The sequence below is a fragment of the Miniopterus schreibersii genome, assembly GCF_964146895.1.
Source record: "Miniopterus schreibersii genome assembly, chromosome: 4".
Lineage (NCBI taxonomy): Eukaryota > Metazoa > Chordata > Mammalia > Chiroptera > Miniopteridae > Miniopterus > Miniopterus schreibersii.
In genome coordinates, this window is record NC_138105.1 from 27293870 (window position 1) to 27318804 (window position 24935).

At 44.6% G+C, this 24935-nt stretch overlaps 1 protein-coding gene across 11 annotated transcripts in view; it reads right to left on the reverse strand.

Annotated features, from left to right (window-relative positions):
• Positions 1-24935, reverse strand: part of TRRAP (transformation/transcription domain associated protein) — a 116382-nt gene continuing 91447 nt past the window's right edge. For 7 of the 11 annotated variants that reach the window (XM_081136851.1, XM_081136854.1, XM_081136845.1 and 4 more), the window contains 13 exons: positions 24608-24873; positions 23638-23738; positions 19253-19454; positions 17440-17604; positions 15127-15217; positions 13747-13946; positions 12691-12952; positions 9352-9577; positions 8022-8239; positions 6239-6423; positions 2099-2302; positions 1818-2012; positions 18-1111 (listed from right to left, as the gene is read on the reverse strand). In XM_081136851.1, coding sequence (XP_080992977.1) covers positions 827-1111; positions 1818-2012; positions 2099-2302; positions 6239-6423; positions 8022-8239; positions 9352-9577; positions 12691-12952; positions 13747-13946; positions 15127-15217; positions 17440-17604; positions 19253-19454; positions 23638-23738; positions 24608-24873 — 2600 coding nt within the window. In that variant the 3' untranslated portion in view covers positions 18-826. Of the gene's footprint in view, positions 1112-1817; positions 2013-2098; positions 2303-6238; positions 6424-8021; positions 8240-9351; positions 9578-12690; positions 12953-13746; positions 13947-15126; positions 15218-17439; positions 17605-19252; positions 19455-23637; positions 23739-24607; positions 24874-24935 lie in introns of all 11 variants that reach the window. The other 4 variants (XM_081136855.1, XM_081136853.1, XM_081136847.1 and 1 more) reach the window with 2 other exon arrangements.

The window sequence follows — 24935 nt, forward strand, 5'->3', positions numbered from 1 at the left end:
GACAACACATCCTTTTATAAAATATTTATTCTAAAAAAGTCACACTGTACAAATTTAGATAGAACATTCTCAATACTCGTATTTATAAAAATGTGAACACAGACTGGAGCTAACAAACTTCTCTTGCTGTTTCTTTTTAAATTAGGAAGAAGTGATTTTTTCAGGTACAATGATAGTAAATGTCTAGAAGACATCCAAAGAGCTGGCGATAAAAAGCTGGAGTCACCTGTCAGTCCTCCCAGTGGAATCCCCACCCAAGCACATGAGGTCGGATCCCCAGATCCCGCAGGGTGACGAGGCCTCACGGATCCAGGTCAAACGCTCAATGAGATTCCCAGTGCTGGTGCAAGCAGCATCGAAGTGTGTGCTTGGGGTAAAACCAGCAGGATTTGTTCATAATTTCCTGTTTCTCTAACAAAGTGGGTTTTCTATACAAAAGCGCGAAGCTCCTGTCAGGTGCTGCTTCTGAAAGTTAAAAAAAGGATGCTGTGTGACTGTTTCCCACAGTCCGTCCGTCCGCTCACACAGATGGCGGGGACGACGAATTCACAGAAACCCCAGGACAGGGAACCTTGGTTTCTTGAAAGGTTACTTTCAAAGCTTCGAGTAAGGCTCAGCTCAGCATTCGAATCGCCTCACCATATAGTCCAGCTCCCCCTGAACTGAATTCACCCTCTTTCCCAAGCAAACTTTCAGGGAATAACTGCGCCGCAGGAAGCTGGAGGCCTCCCAAACATCCAGTGAACGAGGCGGAGTCCTCTGCTGTGAAGCCGGCGCTGGGAGCCCGAGAGGCGCCCTTCACGCACCAGTGGTGGGAGCTGCCGTGTCACAGCCAGGGGTGCCAGGCGGGGTCCATGCGGCATAGGTTGTCCAGGCTGTTTGCGGCGGCCACCAGGGTGTTCACTTTGCTCTCCCCGCCTTCAAACTGGGCAAGGTTGTGCAGGCGGGTCATGATGGCGGTGACAGCCTTCTGAACCAGGGAAACCAGCTGCTGACTGTCCATGTTTTCTGGCTGCCCAGCGGCTGAAAGAGGAGAGGAGGTGTCCTCCTGCGTTTTTTTGTGCCAAGCAATGATCTCGTCCCGAAGTACAGTTTTCAGGATGCCGTCCACCTTTGCGAGGAGAGAATGGAACAATCCATGTTTAATCAAGAGTAACCAGAGGGGCAGCTTCCCAACGAGAACCAGCTCGGCCAGCAGGCTGTGGCAGTCACCCTCAGGCCAGGGCATGTGCCTGTAGATGTGCTAGGGAAGCCACCAGGGTATAAACCACTCCTCCATGAGGAGCAGTGGCCAAAAAGCCTGTGCCAAGCCTTACAACAGAGCCAGGGCCCACATGTCCAGTGGCACCTGCTGCATCACACTACTTACTGGGGCCAGTCTGTTCCTCTGTCCCACCCCGTGCATCAAGTACCTGTCCAGGGCCTGCTTAGGGCATTCCTGGCACGGAAGCTAAGAGTGAACAAATCAGAAACACCACCCCCACCCTTAGGAGGCTCATGTCCCAAAATGTACAAGGTGCCAGGTGGTGATGGGTGCTGTGGAGGAAAGAGCAGGTGAGGAAGGCTAGAGGGGGTCTCAGAGGGCCTTCGAGGAAGTCACACTCGGTGCAGACAGGAAGGAATCGAGGGTGCAAAGCATGTGGGTGCTGCAGGGCACGTGTCTCAGGACAAGGAGTGAAGCAGCTTTAATTGCACAGCAACGATGAGCTCTACTAACTCCGCGCTCTCCCTCGAGAGCAGACTGGCACTTACTGTGAGGTCACAATGGGACTGCGTAACCCCAGCCTGTGCTTCTTGCAGATGCCCTTGTGACTTACCTTAAAGTTTGGTTGAGCAAAGCACCGGGCCACAGCGATCATGGAGGCGGTCAAGGGGCCCGAGACACCGATGGTGGTCAGAAACTCAGAAATATTGGGTGTGAGGCGGAAAGGAACAGGACGGTTGGCATCTAAGTCTCCAGTCGCGTCATTTATGTCAAATCGAAAGTAGGCAACATTCAGTTTGCCAGTGTCCTAAGTTTCAGAAGGAGGCATTTTAGAATTTAAACAGCAGAATGCAGATGTTTAAGGAGAGGGTCTGGCTATTCATACCAAATTACCTGCGCGATCTGTAACATCTCAGGATTGAGTCTGTTTAAGTGCAAGACGAATTCCGCAAAGCCAATGAGCGCGAGCTGGATGGTGAACATCTTCCGGAACGTCCAGTAGTCTGTGGCGTTGGGGAAGGTGTGCAGAGCCCACTCTTTCAGCATGCTGCGTGGCACCATGTTACTCTGAACCTCCTTGAGGATGTCTCGAAGGACCTGAAGTGACACATCACTCCATGACTCTTCCATCTAACTCACTTATTTTATTCCTTCAAAAGGAAAACTCTCAAGTTGTGACTTCTTACCTAGCACCAGTAGAGCTAATTTTGTCGACAAATAACATATGCAGTGTCCTTTGACTAAATATGGGGATCCACAAGATTGGTCCGTTTCCCTCCAGGGTTTGCGTCTTGTGCTCAAAGCAACAATGGAGCTGTCTAAATAAAGCTCTAGTTAAATGATGTGTGATGTCTGTCTTACCAAAAGTTTAGGTAAATATCTGAATTCTATAACTTCCTAACTACAGAATGTGCCAGGCCAGTTAACAAAAAGAACAAGAGCCCAGCCAGCATGGCTCAGTGGTTGAGCATCACCCATGAACCAGGTTATGGCTCCATTTTTGGTCAGGGCACAGGCCCAGGTTTCGGGCTCAATCCCCAGTGTGGGGCGTGCAGGAGGCAGCTGATCAATGATTCTCTCTCATCATTAATGTTTCTCTCTCTCTTTCTCCCTCTCCTTTCCTCTGTCTGAAATCAATAAAAACATTAAAAAAAAAAAAAAGAATTGTTATATATCAACAATGCCACTTTATATCTAAGGCTAATAAAAGACTAAAGTTTTATAAACCCAAGGGGCTAGTCTAAAATTAGAGCAAATGTTACACAACACTAAGACTGAAATCTGTACTGGAAGACTCACAAGATTATTTGAAACATCACAGACTTAGAGATGGTCTCAATAAAAAGTTTGAGTTAAGTTCCTGTTAGAACAACTGGTAAAGGTTCAAGATCTATTCTGGGTGAAGTCCCACCATGGTCTCTGAATCACCACTAGAAGGCAGACCCTAAGCAACCCAGAACCATGCAGACCACCAATGGCATGATCAGTTTCTGTAAAATGGAAAGAATCATTTCGGGGAAAGCAGAGTAAGGACTTCCAAAATTTGCTCCTCCATAAAAGCAGGAACACTGGCAAAAAATCATCAAAATAACCTTTTCCAGAATTCTGGATATTAAACAAAGGCTTACAATAATCTGAGCACCTTTTACTCAAGAAAAAAAAAAAAAAAAAAGGTGAATCTTGGTGAGAGCAGTAAGCTTTGTGGCATTTTAATTGTCCTAGTCTCCCAACCCCATCCCCTTCTCCACAGCTCAGCAACAGCCTGGCAACCTATGAAAACTTGCAGGCAAAGGAGTGAGCAGAATGGGTTTGGTCATCCCAAAGAAAGCCTCATCCCCAGAGAATTGTCACTATTTGACCTCTCTGGCAGCTTCTTGAAAAAAGTCCCACTCAACAGGCTTGTCTCTGATTGAGCTAAGAGTTCACTCAGTGAGAACATCTTATGTGAAAGACATTTGTTGAAAATAATTAGAGACAACCATTTAACATGGAGGGTGCTGAGGCCATGACACCAGCTGGAGCGCACAAGAGGCTGGCTAAACAAGAGGAAGAGCTGGGGAATGAAAGGACATAGGAAGCTTTGAAAGGCTCCAACATATTCCTGGGAATCTAGAAGGCCACTCTTATGCTCATGAAAAACCTCAGAAGGCCCAATGCTCTCACTCCTGGTTATGAGACTCTGCACAAGCAAGGATGAAGGTTAAGGTAGAGTTGTAAACTGCCTGGCCATGTTGAAGGTATGCCCTGAGACACACACAGGCCCTCAAAAAATAATGAAAGACTGATTCAAGGCATTTAAGAAAACCTCTATGGAACCAGCTAACTGAGCAGAGACTGCAATGGATACACAGGACGAAAACAAACTTCACAAATCAGTCCAGTAAAGTCACTAAACAAACAAACAGCAACAATGACCCTTGGGGAGAAGGATCTGATTTCTAGAACCTTTTAAATAAGTATTATTTAACAATTATATTATTTAATAATTATATTATTTCAAATGTCCAGTTTTCAACAACAAAAATTATGACATGCAAGAATCAGGAAAACACAGCCAAGCCCTGGCCAGTGTGGCTCAGTTGGTTGGAGCATCATCCCATACACTGAAAAGTTGAGGGTTCAATTCCCGGTCAGAGCACATACCCAGGTTGCGGGTTCGATCCCCAATTGGGGCACACACAAGAAGGCAACTGATGAATGTTTCTGTCCCACGTTGATGTTTCCTTCCATCTTTCCTTTCTCCTTCTCTCCCTCCCTCCCTCCCTCCTCTCCCGCTCCCTCCCTTATTCTCTCTAGAAAATCAATAAGCAGGTTCTCAGGTGGGGATTTAAAAAAAAAACACACATAGCCAAAACACAGGAAAGGAAGGAAAAAAGTTAAGTTGCTTGTATCTAGTCACTTTCATCCAGAACACAGAAAGACAAATCACCCAATTTTAAAATGAGCAAAGGGTTTGAATAGACTTTTCTTGAAAGAAAATATGCAAATTGCCAAAGTTAGCACATGAAAGGATGCTCAATATCACTAGTTATCAAAATGAGCTAGCTCTTCACGCCCACTAGGATAGCTATAACCCAAAAGACAAAGAGCTCCCCAGACAAGAAGAAGCTAAGAGAGTTAGTTCATCACCACCAAACCCATATTACAGGAAATACTAAAGGGTCTTCTTTAACCTGGCCGGGTGGCTCAGTTGGTTTCGGGTTCAACCCCTGGTCAGGGCACAAACAAGGAACAACCCATGAATGCATAAATGAACAGCAAATCTCTCTCTCCCCCTAAAATCAAATTTTTTAAAAGGGTCATCCTTAAGAAGAAAAAGAAAAAGAAAAAAAATGTGAACAATAAAACGGCGATAAATAGATATCTATCAACGAAGTGAAGTCCTCCCGGACCCAGACTAAGCACAGTGAGTCCCTGGGAGAATGGAGGCAGGTCCAGCTTCCAGGTCTGCGTTAGCTCTCCAAGAACCTGCGAGGCCCTCTTGGGAAGCATGAGGACCACGGCGGCATCTGGGGAGCAGAGGCCAAAACAGCTGCCCCTTGGTGAGGCACACAATCCCAAACAAACCCTTTTTGTCTCCAGCACACACCTGCCCTGCTGTCCAAGGGCAGGAATCTGCAGGTGAAGAGGGAGCTTTGTCCACCCGATGGGTGCAGGACAGAGCCTATGGTAGGAACCCGAAACAGCTGGGCCCAATGTGTTTTAGGGCTTGCCACTTTCTGTATTTTAGAAAGTACATACAGCCCGGCAGGTGTGGCTCAGTGGTTGAGCACTGACCCATGAACCAGGAGATCATGGTTCAATTCCTGGTCAGGGCACATGCCCAGGATTCAGGCTTGATCCCAGCAGGGACCCTGCAGGAGGTGGCCGATCAATGATCCTCTCATCGTTGATGTTTCTATCCCTCTTCCTCTCCCTTCCTCTGACATCAATTTTTTTAAAAAAGTAAAGTATATACAGCACAGAGGCTACATTACCTAATGCCCCCAGCAACTAACCAGATAACACAAACATTAAGCGGGTAAAGAGCCTCACATCACTTAGACTAGGTTTCGCTGCCACTGAGTTTGCAATAAAGTTATTTTTAAAATTCTAATTTCTGAACTGCTTTGTAAGTGCAGGTAAAGGATTAGGAATCTCTCCAAGATTGAAAACTTACCTTTTTTCCTGTTATAAGCACCAATCTGCAGCAAATGTCACTCCACTAAGTCAGTGGTCATCTCATTTCTACCATCTCACAAGTCCAAAAACGGAACCTCACCCACCCCCAACACACGCACGCACACACACACTCACACACGCACGCACAATACTCATTCACACACCACTCTCCCCCACCCCACACACACACACACACAATGCTCACCTCTCACACACACACACACCACTCTCCTCTCCCCTCCTCTCTCTCTCACACACACTCACACACACTACTTTTCTGAGCACACATGTCACGAAAGCACCACCACAGGAAGCAGCCGCTGCTGAGGCCTCGGGCAACAGCTCGAACTCCTGACTGTCCCGATTCAGTACCTGGTGACTGGCTTGTGTGCCGCGCGCCTGCACAGTGGCCAGTCTGTCGTAGTACCGCGAGATGGGGTTGTCATGCTCGATGCCCTTCTTGGCACAGCGCTGCTTGTAGATCTCCACAAGGGAAAGAGAAGAGGGGTTGTCTTCCACGAGGCGCATCTGTGGGGACACCGCCACAACTCGTGGAACTGAGGAGAAAGGGCGAGAGAAATGGGCAGCTGAGAGCATAACCACAGGTCAGCACTTGCTTCAGCTTCAGATGACCTGAGCAGAGGTGACTTGGCCCATCCTGAGCAGAAAAAGCAGGTGTGGGGCAAATGGGCAAAGCTGGAAGAACTCTGGGCACACAGCACACACGGATGAAGCACCGTGGCATGGAGCTCAATCTCCTGGTGACGGAGCCTGAGCCGCCATTACCCTGTGGACAGAAACGCTTTAGAGGCCAACTGCACTGGTGCTGCCGAGCAGCTGAACAGGGCTGTGAGCCTGTGCCCATCTCTAGTCCACTGCAACCACCTGCCTGTAGACTGCCAGCAAGGTGACACAGATGCTCTGACTTCTAATGAACAAAGAGCTACTTTGGCCTTGTCTCAGATAAGCCACAGCTACTGGTTTGCTGCGTTGGCTTCAATCCATAAAGAAATCCAAAAGGACTCCAAAGTATATATACGACTAGCATTTGGTGGTGATCAAGTTTGTATCTTTGGCAGGTGTTGCTCAGTGGTTAGAGCACTGGCCTGCACACAGGAGGGTCACGTGTCAAGGGCACATACCTGAGTTGCAGGGTCCATCCCTGACCCTAGCTGAGCCGAGTGCGGGAGGCCACCAATCGATGAGTCTCTCACATCCATGTTTCTCTCTCCCTATCTTTCTTTCTCTCTCTCTCTCTCTCATCCTCTCCCTTCCTCTCTCCCTTCCACTCTCTCTCAAAATCGATGGAAAAAATATCCTCAGGTGAGAATTAACAGAAAAAAAAGTCTGTACCTTTGGAGGAAGGAAAGAGCAATCTATTCCCCACAGCTGGGATCAACACTACAGATAACATTACACACGTCAACATGCATACAGCTTCCTACACTTGTTTTTTTAATCTACTTCTTACTTGGCTATATTAATTTAAGGGTTAAAGGTTTTAGGGGCTCCTAGTCTTGGATTTAATAGTGAAATGTTTTAACAAGGTCTGAGTGGGATAACAGGAGTCTCACCTTTCCCATTACAGAAAGAAGGAGGTCACTCAACCACCCAGAACACCTCAGTTATGGAAAGACCCCACTCAGATGCCGCTGGCTGTCACCTGACCAAGATCCCTGTGGCCTTCACAGGGCCTCTCAATTTCCCAGCCTTGTTTCACTCCCTGAAGGCAAGTTCCAGCAGTGCCCACACGCTGCAGCATGTGGTCCAGGAGTGCAGAGACCTCACTTAACAATGAAGTATGCTGGTAACAGGCCCAAGACAAGCCCTCCGTTCAGCCCAGGTTTCGCCAGAGTATTGGGGGGGGGGGGGGTTCCTGGGGGGAGTAAAGATGGCAGTGGGCACAGCCACAGTGCCTCCATTCCCAAATACTCTTCAAAGCACCCATCTTACAGTGAGGAACCTAAAGGCCAGAGGGTGCGAGGGGCTTCCTCCAGGAGCAGGGGCCCTGTCGAGGGACCTGCTCCTCCTTGCAAGGCCTTCCCTGCTTGGCGTAGCTCAGTGCATCCTCAGTGCTGACAGTCGGTGCATGTGAAAACCCTGAAAGGCTAATGTGCGCTGCTAGGATGGGTATCCCCAAGTGCGGCACTCCTACCTGTGAAAAATAAGTGCCTCTTTGTGGTTTCCTTTCTCTTCTCTAAACAGGGGTTCAGCAGGCGAAGCAGCTGCAGCACGCGCTCCTCCCTCCGCGACTCTGTGAGGCAGGCGTCATTCATGACGAGGTACGGGTAGATCTTGCCGTTGTGCCCGCGGATGTACAGCCTCCTGGCTGCAGTGTTGTGCTTCTGCACAATTTCCACTCTGGGCATAAACCTACCAAAACAAGCAAACTCCCTCAGCCTCAAATTCCAATCCTTTTCTTTGAAAAGAAAATGGAGCTTTCCAAAAGCAGTAGTAGGAACCGTCATGGAAATTAAGACTGTATAGTTACATTTGTTCATTTATTCACACCCCACTCTCGTTTGGACAAGGTATAAATAGTGCAATTACATCACAAAACAAGAAAAGTAACCACAGCAGAGGGAAAACAAAATGCGGAAAGATGAAGCTGGAGTTTCAAAGGAAACCAGGAATCCAACTCCAGGAGCTATGTGTGGGGTGCTGGTCTGGCCCTGAGCACAGCAGCGGCACTTCTGGGAGGGCACAGGTCCGACCTCTGGGAGCAGGACAGCCCTGCCTGGCACTCACAGGACCCGAGGAGCAAGCGTGGCGACTGACACACCCTTGCCCTCACCTCCTCACCATGGGCCTTGGCCACTGACGCAGATCAGGGAGAAGGAGGCTGGCCAGGGCGGCAGTCAGGTCTGGGGGAAAGGAAGACTGAATTCCGGGTGTGCGGAAAAGCAGGGCTCTGTGTCTGAGTGTGAAGTAAAAGGAAACACCTGACTATTTGTTAAGGGAGCCTCTTCACAGAACTCTTTACATTTCTTTTTTTAAATATATCTTTATTGATTATATAGAGATAGAAACATCAATGAGAGAGTCATCATTGATTGGCTGCCTCGAGCCCGCAACCCGGGCATGTGCCCTGACCAGGAATGCAACCGCGATCTCCTGGACCCTAGGTCGATGCTCAACCACGGAGCAAAGCCCGGCCGGGCAACTCTACATTTCAAATGAGATGGAACACACTCCACTAAATTCTACAACGGTCTGCTTCTGTTTGAACACTGTGCTGTAAGTGTGAACAGGGACAGGGAAACTTTACTTTTCTAGTTCTATAGGGATTCAGAAAAGGTTCTTTGGAAGCAAACACAAACTTGACTCAAATGAGACATTTAACCCATCGGTCAGAGCAGACCCTTTCAGGTGCGGATGTTGAAATCCTAGGACAACCTTCTCCCTGAAACACTGCACCTGGCCTGCCCAGCAGCCTCTATCTGCAGGGAATGTGTTAGTAACCGAGTCAGGCCAAGCTCACTCACCGAGCAATCTTGATATAATAGTGCGTCGGCTTTGGCATCAGAAACTCCCCTGGGATTTCTACTTCAGCTGTCTGTGCGGAGAAATTGCTCAAAAACCGACACTTTTCTTCTATGAGGAAGAATTTTGGAAGCTGCTTGGTTTTGGCCTCCAGAATTTTGATCCACTTTTTCAATTTAGAAATGAGGTTATGAAGCTTCATGGATCCTGGAACACTGAAGTCAAAATCTTCAAAATAAAATATGAAAAAACATTTTTAGTCATCTGGGCTATTTCCAATTCACCCCAAAATCCCTACGCAAGCACCTCCCCATTAGGAATAGGCCTATTTTCTATCTCATCTGGCGTCAAGCCTTACAACTCCTCTTGCTCTTTAGTAACTTGGGGCCTGAGAGAGAGAGAAAGAGAGTGGAGCCCCGTCTCTCCCAGTGCCACATGGACCCTCACCCCAATCACAACCTGTCCCCTTCAGGAAGTATGCGGAAACCCCATGGGAGCCCCTGCATAAAGGTCTCAGCATTGAGCCCCGCCACCACCACCAAAAGGTGCCGGGAGCCCATCTGACACCCCTAGAGGTCACCTTTGAGAGCGAGGATCACCCCAGGAAACCAAGGCCCTGTGTGAAAGCCAACACAGGACAGACATCAAGCTGAAGCTAAAGGAGACAATATCCAGGAGGAGACTAAGTTATATATCAGTTCATCAGGAGTTAGGCAAGATATCAAAATGACAAAAGTGGAAAACGTGCACTTTTCACTTAAGCAATTAAAAACTCTGGTTAATATAGTTCTGAGTTTATTAAGACTCAATAATAAAAGGTCAGTTAAACTGAAAAATCCTTCTTTAAAAAAGAACCTCATTTCCCGCCCAGATTAGCACCAGCGGTGGGAGGGATTCTCATCACCTAATTTGCCAGAGCCCAAAGGTCAGGAAAAGCCCAACCATTTCTGTTGGAAACACAGACTGGTGGGAGCCACGAGGAGGCACTGTCCTAAACGAGATGGCTGCGTTACGTGGCAGAGGCACCTTCACACAGCTGAAAGCAGCAAGGGGCCCGTCTCTCCAACGCCTCTTTCAAACACTCTTCTGAACACCCCTCTGCCCAGAGTTAGGTCGTATGGGGTGAGCCTGGGCAGGGCTGCCCTGGAAGACACAGGCCCTGCCCAAACTCCTGCCCCCTCTTCTCACCGCCTTGCTGGGGACAGAGCCTCCTGCCCACTTGGCAAAGGCTTCCCTCCTCCCCACCTCCTTCTTGTCCAGGGCTGCTGCAGACTGGACTGCAGCTAAATGCCGAGAAAATGGCTGAGGAGTCAACACTATGAATCTGGAACCAGAAACTGGTGAAAGCCCGATCAATACTGACACAGGAGGCACCAGAGTGAGTGTAGCTGTCCAAGCGCAAACCTGCTCTCGGCACCATCAGCACGCTAATCGAGGTGCTCTCCTGTCCATCGCCAAGCTCCCTCGTGGTCCCCCTTATAACTACATCCCCTCCTCCCCCATCCCCACCGCCTGGCCACACTAATCCATTCTCCCTCTCTAGTACTATGTTATTTCACAAATATTTCATAAACGAGAATCACGCAGTAGGTATCCTTTTGAGATTGGCTTTCTGCAGTCGGTATCAATTTCTTCAAGGTTCATCCAAGCCGCTCTACATGTTAAGTCCTTTCTATTTATTTTATATGAGGGCGGAAGTACCATGCTTTGTTTCCCCATCCTCCGTCTGTGGCATCTGGCTCGTTCCAAGGTTAGGGCTGTTACAAACAAAGTGGCTTTGAACATTCATGTACAAGTTCCTATGGGCAGTCAGAATTCACTCTCCGGGATAATTTGATGGACCCTTTTTGAACTTTCTTCCACCATCTTGCAGAGGAGAACACAGCACTGAAACAGAGACGGTCATCCCGGGCACAGTGACCACAGTGACAGGAGAACTCTGTTGTGCATCTGAAGCTCACTGAGGGTTATGGTGGCTCAGAGTCTGGAAGCTGACTCCTTTCAAATTCCAGTTTTTGCCCCCCTTTTTTTCAAATCCAGATGATCTGTCCTGCTTCAAATCTTTATTTCAGACTACATTTGATTTAATAATCTGGAACTTTAAGATGAAGACATACCGAATATCACCTCTTTTAAGGTAAATATGATAGTTTCCATAAAACTCTAGCCTCAAACCATTCCTTTTCCAGAGAAGGATAACAGACCACGTTATGTGACCTTTACAAAGGAAAAAACCTAAGACGACAGGAGCACTTCAGTGTAAAAGACCTGAGAGGGCATGACTCTTACTTTTCAAAGAGTACTTTCCTCAAGGGGCTGGTTCTTCAGTGGAAGCCTCTCAACCTTAACGCCCAGCTCACATGTCAAGAGCGGGACGCCTGGCACAGGGCTGCTAGAATGACGACAGGGCGCCTGTTCTCTTAGATACAAATCTTTTAAAAAGATACTTAAATATCTAAAAAATGTGAACCATTTATTCTATGATTTAGCATATCAGTGAGGAAAGAATGTTTTAAAGACGGTTACAAAATCAGTAATTAAGCTGAAATGTTTCTCTCAGTTTTGGGAAATTTTACCAGACACATCTTGTTTTCATGTGGTAAACACTCATGTGTTGACACTCAGGACTCACAAGCCTGCAGAAGTTATTCAGGCTAAAGTCTGGGACCTGGTGCTCCCACAGGAGGGAGCCTATCCCAGACCAGTGGGATGGAGGGAGAGCAAGGATTGGGAACGAATGCGCTGAGACCCAGGGACGCCACACCTGCACCTGCTGGGGTATGAGGACCCCAATCTGACGGGTGAAGACAGGCTAAGGGAGACTGGACCATTTACCTCAGACCATGCAGAACACGGTAGAGCCAGAATTCATGCTTCTCCAGGTCCAGGAAAATGCATGAACCTGAACCAGGGACAAGTAATAAAAACACAGTCTCCCTATCACTGTGCTACCAGAATCCACTGCAAGTTTGAACTTTACGTGACACCTCAAGCCCTGCACCTTTAAGTCTCACTGCCTTACCTTACTTACACTGTTGAGTTTTCCCACAAAAACCAAGTGGAGGGAGGGATTGAGGAGCAGGAGATTTGGCCTAAAGCCATCCTGTTTCTAACCTGGAGCTTGGTGCTCTGGCTCCAAACCTCAACCCTACTCTGGAGAGAAGAACATGTAGTCGCAGGCTGGTGGCCTAAAGGTTTCCTTGTGAGGAGTCAAAACAGTGTAACAGCTCGCCCAGTACAGTGACAAGAAAGTGAATGAACACAATTACCTTATATGCTAAAGCCCAAGGGAAAACTGAGCGGAACTTTCCCTAGTGCAGGAAGGAGAAAGTGAGACTCACCGGTTGTGAACTGGCCCTTCAGCTTCTGGAAGACAGGGTCCTGAGCAGTGGCCTGCGCCCGCCTGGCTAGAGACTCGGAGGCCGCACTAGAGAACATGGTGGAGACGTTGGACACGTTCTCCAGGCCCACCCCAAACGTGCTCACCAGCTTCTTGACAAAGTTCAGAGTATGGGGGGTAATTTTGGCATCGGACACAGCTCCACTTTTCTCAAATGCAACTGAGTAACATTTCGCCAGGCCCTGTTGGAGCTGCCTGAGAACCTAGTGGAAAGACACCAAACACAATTCACAAAAGAAAGCTCTTGATCCAAGCAGCTAACCTAACACAGAGCATCTGGCCAGCACGTCCCCACCACCACCAGGGCGATTTCTGGGGCCATCCAGCACACAGTAGGTGTAAAATCAGTATGTGCTCCATCCACATCATGAGCTGTGTGTGTTTTTAACAATGCAGAGTTAAGTGTCCTGAACATTAAAAAAAACACTTTTTTGGTCATGTACATCCCTTCTGTTGATTAACCATAGGAAAAGCTCATTCAGATGCTGTGTTACCGCCCCACGTCTGTGTGCACACAAGAGAACACTGTGATTACAAGAGGGCCTACTGGCCAACTAGATAAATATCTGGGCAATAAAAGCTGATTATTTTATCATCAGCTTATACAAACACCATTAAGGGGGTGGCCCTGCTGCTGAAAAGATCACTGAAGAACTAACTCCTGCCTCTGGGGATCACTCCAGTCAGTTACCTCCGTCACCACTCCTGCCCACGCCTGCCACTGCTGCCTGGTCAATTCATGGCAGGTAAGTGACTGAGCTCAATACCAGTGAGCAGAGTAAGCACTTTAAGGGCAGGAATGGTTTTCTCAACTTCATGCTCTTTTGAAGTCTCCTGCTTCAAACATTCAAGGCCACACTAGTGTGCAGACATTAACTCTCTGCCTGCTCCATCGTTCAACTCAACAACACACACATATAATGACCAGGCAGCTAACTGAAGGTCACATGGCCATAAAAACCTATAGAACAACACTCTTGAGATCACATTCACATACCTCTTCATGCCAGTTTTCTCGGAACCAGACCATCTGATCGACGATGCCTTCCAGGGAAGACAGCAGGGTTGGGTGCAATTCCCGCTGCATGTGCATGATTCGGCTGCAGCGCCACATGGGTGCTGTTGCTCTTATGGGCCCTGGATCTGATGCAGAATGGGACTGGTTACCCACTGAACTTGGCTGCTGCTGTCCAGAATCTGAGAGCAACACATACAATGCCAATGTCAGCGCAAAACTGACCAATGCTAGAGCTCGGTGCTCTAGAGGACCCACCGGCCAAAGGAACGCTGGTTCCTGCCGATGCTAACATACACGAGACCATTTCCCCAGGACTGTGTGGGAGGATACCCTGGCTCTCAGGAGGTGCCCCGAGGGACTCAGGCACAGAGTAAGACTGTCTACAACCTGGCTTCCGCTGTTCAGCAGAGCGTGGCATGCTGATAGAAAAGCAAACGCGGCAGCACACTAGCTGGGGAACCAGGTGAGGCTGCGCAAGTGTCACTGTGCTCTCTCTTAATTTGACTTTAAGTGTGAACATGTTTTTAATGTTTAGAAAAAGTATTTGGCAATATGTTCTTTGTACTGTAGTTCAGAGAACCTGGAAGCAGTTTGTTAACAAGCAAGTTCACATTTTCACCTAGCAAAGCTGAACCACCTGTGAAATGGTAATTTTGAAAAATACAGTCACTTGCTGTAAGGGAAACATTATTAAAACCCACGAATCCCCTTTTTCTAGCTTCAGCTCATTTAGAATAATTTTCAAATGAGCAAAACATGAATCTACCTAGCTGGACCCAGAATGTCAGAGCTGAAACGTGCTGTGCAACCTCCTAACCCACCCAGCTCACTGGCAGGCAAAGCTGCCATGACCAGCAGTCACCTGCTGAGAAAGACTCTGGTCTCAAAGCATGAATGTCTGGGCATTGAACAGTCCTTTAATTGTGTACAAAGCACCATGCTTAGTGGGCAACTGAAGCCATCAAATAAGTCGTTTCTTTACATACTAGGGCTACTCAATATGGATTTAAAATCTTATAGTAACTAACATTTATACTGCTTACCAGGATGTATTTATATTAATAAGGCAAGTTATTTGTAATTATCTATAGCTAAAAATTTCATATATGATTTCTACTTAAGGATCAAAACATCCAGTTGAGCTTTAAAGATCACTCAGGTAAATGGACACCCAATTACATTATGGCAAAGGAGAACCATTAAATGTGAGATGGGCTCTGCCTTCTGGTCCCAAAATATCTTCTCTCACTGGCTAAAGGAAAGACCGGCCCGCATGCTAGGAGTCCACAGCAGACTGGATGGGAATGGCCCCATGAAACATGCCCTCTGCAGCCTGGCCAGCTGCCCCCCAAGACATACCGCTCTTGTAGCGTTCCCGCTGCTCTATTTTCAGGGTCAGGTATAGGGTCCGGATGGGAAAGTAGACTGCCTGGGGATACACTCGTCCGACCTGCTCAGAGACATGGGGTAATGAAGAGCAATGCTCACCACTGTTCATCTGGATGTAGACACTTTTTGTATCAAAATAACTGATGTAAGTCATAAATGGGTGGCTGGTCTACATTTGGACCAAGGAAGCAAATATTGCACCACTGATCTAATACATGAATCCAGATTCAACAGCAGGTAAAACATCCAGCTGAGCTTTAAAGATCCAAGAAAGATCAGTGTGGTGCATTCATTTCAGCAGCTCTGCATGGGGACCATTAATGACACAGAAACCATATTTCATTTGATTCAGTAAATCTCAGAAAGGCAAAATGCTCAAGTCCCTGGTTGTCACTCAGGCAAACACAAAATAACAGCAGTCAGTCTTCTATTTGGCACAGTACACTGGGAACAGAAATGATTCTAGCTGAATATTAGGCTTATCGGTGAATAACTTTACTCTGCACAACTGAAGGAGGAGATTTAAAATTTTCTATTTACAGTAAGAAAAAAGTTTTACCGAATTGGGGTTACAGGGCTCCTTCAAAGGGAGAAGTAGATATTATCTCGCTCTGGCACAGGCCACAGGGCGGTTGGCTAATGTACATTAAGAGATGTTCAATGAATGAAAATACAAATAGACCCAATCTACATCCTGATAAACCCCAAGCAAAATGCCAGTATCCGGAAACACAGCTACCTCCTCTCAAGAAATAAAACCACTTCTGGGTACAATGCAGATGATGCACCACATGTAAAAAGCAAAGTAAACTGACAGGATGATGAGTGGCGTGTTCTTAAGAGCTTGGTGACGATGCTCCTCATTCATGAAAAGTTGAATGACTATAATTTTATAAAAGGAAGCACAAAGGTACTGTATTCCAGACTGAAGTGTCTTTAAATTTCTATTATTTCGTTCCTTCCTCTAACCTGTCTTTTCTCAGGGGAGGAACATTCTGGAACCATCTGAAATAATTGTCATGAAAGCCGTCTATCTGATGCCCATCCCCAACCCCAGTGCATGCACCTTTCAGCCTCTAACAGCAGCAGCCAAACAACTCTACCAAGAGCAACAACCTCCACATTTATGGCTGAGCTTTATCCTGAAGGAAGGCTCTGAAGACCTCCCAGCACAGACAGAAAATCAGTTACGAAATGTCAATCAGATACATGTTTCACTGTGACTAACTCTCAGAGTACTTACTAGTAATCTTACATTTTAAGAGAATGTTTATTTTACAGTAGAACCTCAGTTTTGGAACTTAATTCATTCCGGAAGGCTGTTCAAGAAGCAATTTGTTCGAAAACCGAATAATTTTTTCCCATTAGAAATAATGTAAATTGAATTAATTCATTCCAGATCCCCAAATGATTCCGTTTTAACCTTTCTTATATACAGCACATGTCTAATGTACTGTTTAATCTATAAACAAACACTTCTTTTCTTAAATTTATCAAATCGCCCCCTACTAGCATTAAAGGAATCACATTCAGCACTCATTCCAGGGGTGTCTTTCAGGAAGTCAGTATGCTACACCTTTGCTTTGTCACCTATCAGTGTCTCCCTGCTGTCACCAGCTACTGCTTTTCATTTATCCAAATCAACAGTTTTTCTACCTCTTCAACTGCCTGTGAAGTTTCTTTCACACCCGTAGCAACATTAACACTTCTGATGGCCTCTTTATGTTTTAAAATTGTGCGAATCATCCACTTCACCAGCAACAAGCAAAATAAAAACACAAAAATATTCACAGCACAGTTTCCTGAGATGTTAACAACACAAGGTTTAGCGGTAAACTGACTCACATTCTCTCCTTTGTTTGTGGCACGAGAGATGCTTTTTGTCATGCTGAAGTATCAGCATGAAAGGGTTGTCAGGTCAAGAACAAAAGTTTTTTGACATTTTTCCCGTGAAAAACTTAGTCAAGAACAGAATTTTTTGAGATAGGAGACAGTCGAGAACCAAGGTCTGACTATACTTGCATCTTACGTGGCAACTTGTTCAAACAAAGAAATTACCATTTTAATACTGTAACACTACAGCAGATTATTTCGTGTCAACCCTGATATATTCTCCAGTCACATTTAATTGTGTTTTATATCAAGTGACAGCCAAAGGTGTACATATTCCCATCTCTCTAGCTTATTCCCATACCCTGAGCATGCACACTTTCTTTCTGGAAAAAAAAGAATGTGAAATGAAGACATAAGTTTTTGTGAACAAAGACACCTTCTTATTCCGACCTGGCTAATGAGGTTCAAAAGCAGTTTTCCTTCAGAGCCAACCAGGCAGGTGAGCAGCTGCGGGATCCAGGCCAGCCACTGGATGGGTGGCACGCCAATGCAGTACTTGTCAACAGCATCTGCCAAAGTATTTTTATCATCATCGAAACTTAAAAGCCACAGCACCTAAGATAGAAGGAAAAATTCTAGAGTTGAATAAAATTCTGAAGCCTTTAAATACTCAGAAACCTAAGCATATACATTCTTTTTTACAGGCAAAAGGAAAGAAATCATTATTTGTACAGTTGATCCTGGAAAATATATGGAGTTTGTATGATGCTGTCTTTTAAATGCCGTCTTTTAAAGGTTAAATGGCTTTTTCCCAGCATTAAAATACCATACAGAGTAGTTTTAGTGGAAACATATATCCACCAAAGGGCCAACAATATTGCTCAACTTAATAAAACCAAAAATTTAAGTAAAGTTTTTTGCTTAGATTTAGTTTTACTACTAGTTATTAAGTGATCCAATGAACTGGCTAGCGGTGACCAGTGACCCTAAGGAGGCAACAGGTGATGGCAAGGGCCTGCCAACCTGCTAATTCACACTCATGATCTCACCAAAACAAAATGGACTTCTGCTAAAAAAATCTCAGATGGACACCACCCCAGTATCAGGTAGGCCACAGGTTGGCAGCCCAGTGTCCAAGGATGTCTGAAACAATGACATCTAGAAATAAGCAATTTTGGAGTCAGATATGGAGGTAGTCTCTTTGCGTCATGACGGTTTGTTTCTATAGCTGGCTGGAACTACTATGCGCTGATGTACATTCCAAATTTTGGCATCACATCAAAGAATTATAAAAAAACCCAAACCTTTAATAAACAAAACTGAAAAGAAGAACAACTTATTCTTAAGTTTTCTGCAAGAATTAATTCTGGGCTGTACTTATATGTTTCAGAGCAGGGACAAGGGATGAGAGGGAGCAACATTGAAGAACTCTCAAGCTGATGACCATCGTTGGGCACACGTCACATTGCCAATCCTGTGCCTGGTGCTAAACTGGGGCAACAGAGAATGCCAGCAACTGCAACCTCACCCCGTAGTGTGTACAGAAACCATGTGATTCAACATGACCTGCAACTACAGCTGACAGGCTCTATGGCCTTGTGCCCTGTCCCTACAGATGAGAGATCAGAATTTAACAAGTATCTAGCAGGTAAGTTCTCCTTGCAGACCCCTCATCAGTCTGCAGGAACCTCTGTCCAGGGTGAAATCTGACAGAGAACACTGTACTTGAGACCAAAGACCCAGACTCCAGACTCGGTTTTACTGCTTAAATGTCCTGGGACCCTGAGTATATCCAGGCCTGAGTTTTCTCAGCTTTGAAATTGAACTATGGCCCTGGCTGGTGTGGCTCAGTGGTTAGAGCATCAGCCTGCAGACCAAAGGGTCACAGGTTCGATTCCTGATCAAGGGCACATACCTGGATTGTGGATTCATTCCCCAGCCCCAGTCAGAGCTCGTGAGGGAGGCAACCAGTCAATGTCTCTCTCTCATACTGATCTTTCTCTCTCTCTCGGTCTCCCCCTCCCTCCCTCCCTCCCTTCCTTCCTTCCATTCTCTCCATAAAATCAATGGAAAAATACCATTGGATGAGGACTTTTTTAAAACTTTGAACTAGGAACAGTACTTTGAAGAGTGATAAAAATGGAGAGTTAAAGGCATGAAATAAGCCTCTCACCCAGCATGAATTTGGAAATAGCTGAACTGTCATCCAAACTTGAAGACTACCAGATTGATCTTTGGTCAAAGCTAATTCTTTTAACCTCACCTTGGCTAAGTATTTCCTTGATTTGCTCTCATTCTGATGCCGGCATGCATGCAAGTAACAGGTAATGGCAGACACTCCAAGGTGCAGCTGCCGCTCCTTCACAAAAATGTTCTCCAGGTAATCGCCCCACATGGCCCAAGCTTTCACCAGCACATCGTGCATCTGCACAGCTGCAGAAAAGGCTTTGTTTGCTTCCTCAGACCTGTGAAGACACAAATCAAAACATTAATTTGGTTTTCTTTTCAGATGAACTTCACGTAAAAAAATCAACCAATTAAAAGTGAGTAGGTATTCGGTGGCATTTAGTACACTCATATACTTTAGACAATAGGTTGTGAGCTACCACTTCTATGTAGTGCCAAGCCACTGTCATCATCCCAAAACAAAACCCCTAGCCATTCAGCGGTCACTCTCCATTATCCACACTCTCCGGCGACCACCAGCCCGCCTGCTGTCTGTATGTAGTATTTACTAATTCTGCATGCTCTGTAAGGGAATCACACATTATGTGATTTAGTGTGTGTCTGGCTTTTCACTTAGCATAAAGTGAAGCATGTATGAGTCCTTTATTTCTTTTTATGAGTGAGTGCTATTCCACTACCTGTATATGTCACATTTTGTTTATCCATTCATTCAAGTTGTTTTAACATTCTAGTTACTGTGAACATTCGTGAACAAGCATCTACATGAGAACCTGTTTTCAATTATTTTGGGTATATACCAAGGAGTGGAACTGCTAGGTCATATGATAATCCTATGTTTAATTTTCTGAGGAACTGACAGACTGTTTTCCACAGTGGCTGCACCATGTTAGTATCACACCAACAATGCACAATATATCAAAGAGAACTACGGACCCATATCCCTTATGAATACAGATGCCAGCATCCTCAACAAAATATTAGCAAACCAAATCCAGCAGCATATTGGACCAAGAGGGATTTACAATATATAAAAATCAATCCATATAATACACCACATTAATAGAATGAAGGAGAAACACATTGTCTCAGTTGATGAAGAAAAAACATTTTACAAAATCCAACACCTTGTCATGATAAAAACACTCAACAAACTAGGAATAGAAGGAAACTACCTCAACATGATGGTCATATACCAGAAGCCCACAGCTAATATGCTCAATGATGAACAACTAAAAGGTTTTCCTCTGAGATCAGGAGGAACAAGACAAGGGTGCTCATTTTCACCACTTCTACTTCACCTTAGTGCTGAATTCTTAGCCAGAGAAATCAGACGTGCAGATTGGAAAGGGAAATGCAAACTATCTCTCTTTGCAATTTACATAATCTTACATATAGAAAGCCCTGAAGAAGTCACAAAAGAACTATTAATGCAAATATATTTGGCTAAGTTGAAAAATATAAGATCAATATTTAAAATCCAGTTGTATTTCTATACCTTAGCAATAGACAATCTGAAAATAAAATTAACAATTTACATCAAAAGGAATAAAAAATTTAAGAATAAAATTAACATAAGAAATGCAGGCTTGACTTGTACATTGAAAACTAGAAAATATTGTTAAATGAAACTAAACATGACCTAAGTAAATGAATCCTGTGTTCATGGATTGGAGATTTAATACTGTTACAGTGGCAATAACCTCCCCCCAAAATAATCTACAGATTCAGTTCAACCCCTGTCATAATTCCAACTGCCTTTTTTTTTTTTTGCAGAAATAAATAACCTAAAATTCATATGGAACTGTAAGGGACCCCCAAAAGCCAAAACAATCTTGAAAAAGAACAAACTTGGAGAACACTTCCCAACTTCAAAACTTACTGCAAAGCAGCAGCAATCAAGATAGTGTGGTACCAGTGTAAGGGTAAAATACACATCAACAGAACTGCGTGTCCAGAAATGAACTATACACTCCTGGTTAACTGATTCAGAGTTAAGGCCACTCAATGGGGAAAGAACAGTCTTTTCAACAAATGATGCTGGGAACAACACGATACACACATAAAAAAAATGAATTCTGGACAGCTACCCTAATGTCATATTAAAAAATCAACTCAAATGTAGGACATAAAGACATAAATGTAGGAGTTAAACTTATAAAACTCAGAAGAAACCACAGGAGTAAATGCACATGACCTCGGGTTAGGCAATGGTGACTTAGATATAAAACCAAAAGTAGAAGCAACAAAAAAAAATTGATAAATTGGAGTCTTCAAAATGATAAACTTTGTGCATTAAGGGCACTATCACAAAAGTAAAAAGATTGCCTACAGAATGTGAGAAAATATTTGCAAATGATGTATCTGAAAGAAACATATACAGATAGATAAGAACAGAACTCAACAATAACAAGTCAAATACCGAATTTTAAAATGGGCAAAGTGCCCCGCCGGCATGGTTCAGGGGTTGAGCATCAACCTAGGGTCCAGGAGATCCGGGTTGGATTCCCGGTCAGGGCACATGCCCGGGTTGCAGACTCGATCCCCAGCAGGGGGTGTGCAGGAGGCAGCCGATCAATGACTCTCTCATCACTGATGTTTCTTTATCTCTCTCTCCCTTCTTCACTCTCTGAAATCAATAAAGATATATTTTTTTTAAAAAAAGGGGCAAAGTAACTGAATAGATTGTGTAGAAAAGATATATAAATGGCATAGAAGCATCTAAAAGATGCTAAACATCCTTAGTCATTAGAAAAACACAAATCAACCACCATGAGATACCACTTCAAACCCACTAGGACAATCACAAAAATAATAAGTGCTGGCAAGGATGTGGAGAAACTGGAAACCACAGACAATCCTGGTGAGAATTAAAATGGAGCACCTACTGTATAAAGCTGGCAGTTTCTCAAAAAGATAAAGAAGTACTGCCCTGGCCAGTGTTGCTCAGTGGTTAGAGCGTCAGCCCAAGCACCAAGGGTCTCCAGTTCAATTCCCAGTAGGGCACGGTACTGGGTTGCAGGTTCGATCCCCAGCCCCAGTTGGGGTGCATGTGGGAGGTAACCAATCAATGTGTCTCTCTCACATCGATGTTTCTCTCTCCCCCCGCCGCCCCTGCCTCCCTTCCACTCTCTCTAAAAATCAATGGGGAAAAAATATCCTCAGGTGAGGATTAACCGAACAAATAAAAAGAATAAAGAAGTACCATGTAACACAGCAATTCCACTCCTAGTTATATACCCAAGAAAACCGAAAAAGATTCTCATACAAAAACCTTGCACATGAATGCTCACAGCAGCATTCTTCGTAATAGCCGAAAAGTGGAAACAACCCAAATGTCTGTCAATTGTTGAGCGAATAAATACAATGCAGGAATATAAATGAAATAGTATTCAGCCATGAAAAGGAACAAAGCATTGACACACGCTACATGGATGAACCTTGAAAACATTATGCTAAAAAGCCAGATTCAAAAGGTCACGTTGTATATGATTCTATTTATATGAAATGTTGAAACAGGCAAATCACAGAGACAGAAAGTAGATTAGTGGTTGTCAGAGGACAAAGGAAGGGGAGACTAGGAAGAGACTGCTACCAGGTATGTGGTTTCTTTGGGGAACGATGGAAATGTTCTAGAATGAGCGAGTGGTGATGATTGTACAATATTGTGAATATACTAAAATCCACTAAATTCTACACTTTGAAATGATGTATTTTATGTCATATGAATTTAAAATATTTTAAGGGGATAAAACCCTTTTTATCTGGACAAAATCGCTTCTTTATTTAAAAATAAGCTTAAATGCAACCCCAATAACTGAAAATGTGAAAGGTGGACTTTAAAGCTCTATATATGGCAACAGGTAGCATCTTGTAAGTACCCTATTTGTGTATTTTATAAAATTTCACCTGATATTCATTTCTCTAAAGCAGGGTTTAGCTACCTTTCTCTGTAATAGGCCAGTTAGAAAATGGGTTAGGCTTTGCTAATCATATAGTCTCTGCCACAACTCAACTCTGTGGTTGTCATGAACAGCCACAGACATGTCAGTGGTGTGGGGGTGTTCGATACGTTATTTACACACACCAGACACTAGCTGGATTTGACCTGCAGGCCACAGATATCTGACCCCTGCTCTAAAATAAGGAGCAGCTCCATAAAAGGGATCAACTCTGCTTCCAAATGGCATGCTTCCCTGGGAAAATGGGGAAATGAATACATGTTATTAGCTGTTCTGTTTTCAAGCAACTCCTCTTTTAAAAAGCTTTTAAAGTACTACGCATCAAACTGGCTTATCAATTGACTGTAAGTTACTAACTCTGCAGAGGTAAAACACCTGAAACATCACACCTGACAACTATCACTGAATCATACCAATTTCCAGTTTGACCTTCACACTGGCTTCAATAAATAACGATTCTAAAAATCTGATGAGTTTTTCTAACCCTATGTAACATACATACTTGTTGATCTGAGCCAAGAACATTCCCTTCAGTGCATAAAATTCAGCTGTCATCTCTTTTGTGAAGTATTTTAAGTTTGTAGATTCTATAACTTCAAGGCCCTGTTTTAAAAAAAGTGTAGAAAAAAATTATTGAAATTTCTAGACAATAATATAACTTCATTAAAATATTAACCTAGGCAGTAAGTCCTAAAGGTCACTGACAAATGTGCTATAAAATAACAAATTTGCCTACCATGAATATCTGTTGACAAGTGACATTCAAACTGAATCACTAAATGCTAAATTCAGTTCTAGGCACTTTCAGGGTATTATTTTCTCCAAGTTTTATATGTCTAAAGTTTCACTGATTTTATTAATATTCCTCTGAACATGGCGAAAATCTACCTCACAACACTCTCGTACTTCTGCAGTTTTTAATTTTTTCCTTAAATACATTAACCAAGTACATGGTAGAACAGAGACAATAAAATGTAATTCAAATATTCAAGTGGCACCCTGGTCAATGTGACTCAGTCGGTTGGAGCGTCGTCCCGTAAACCGAAAGGCAGTGGGTTCAATCCCCAGTCAGGGCACATACCCGGGTTGCGGGTGCTGGTTCAATCCCCAGTTGGGGCGCATGCGTGAAGCAACAGATGGATGTTTCACTCTCATATCAATGTTCCTCCCCACCCCCGTCCCCTTCCTCTGGCTCTAAGATCTATAAAAGCATGTCCCCAGGTGAGGACTGAAATCTATACACACACACACACACACACACACACACACACTCTCTCTCTCTCTCTCAAGTGGTTTCCTCTCCCTTTCCTGTTTAGGAAGGACTGTTTCCCCCTATTATGGCTGTATTTGTACAAAGTTCTAACCCTCCTTCCCTGTTATCTGAACCAGGAGTTTCCATGGGGACACTCCCATCCTTCTTTACTGGACCTGCTGGGCACAGGGACAGGCACCAGGCCCTGCTGGCACTCTACCTGCATACACTCGTTTTTCCCCATGACTCCTGCCAGTTGGAGATAGCACTTGACTTGCTGTCGAATCTTCTGGAAGCAATCCACAATAGGAACAGTTGGAATAGTATGAATACGGCTTAATATATCCAGAGCTACATTGACCAGTCCTTGTTTTCGGGCAATTTTTCCATACTGGATGATTGCTGAAGCTGACGCATGAACCCCAAGCATAGCATTATTGGAACTTGGATCATGCTGAGAACTATTTTCATACGCAGTTACAATAGCTAGAGAACAAAGAAATGAATTATTAGTCCATGCCAAATATTTTCAAAGTTCCCCAAAATAA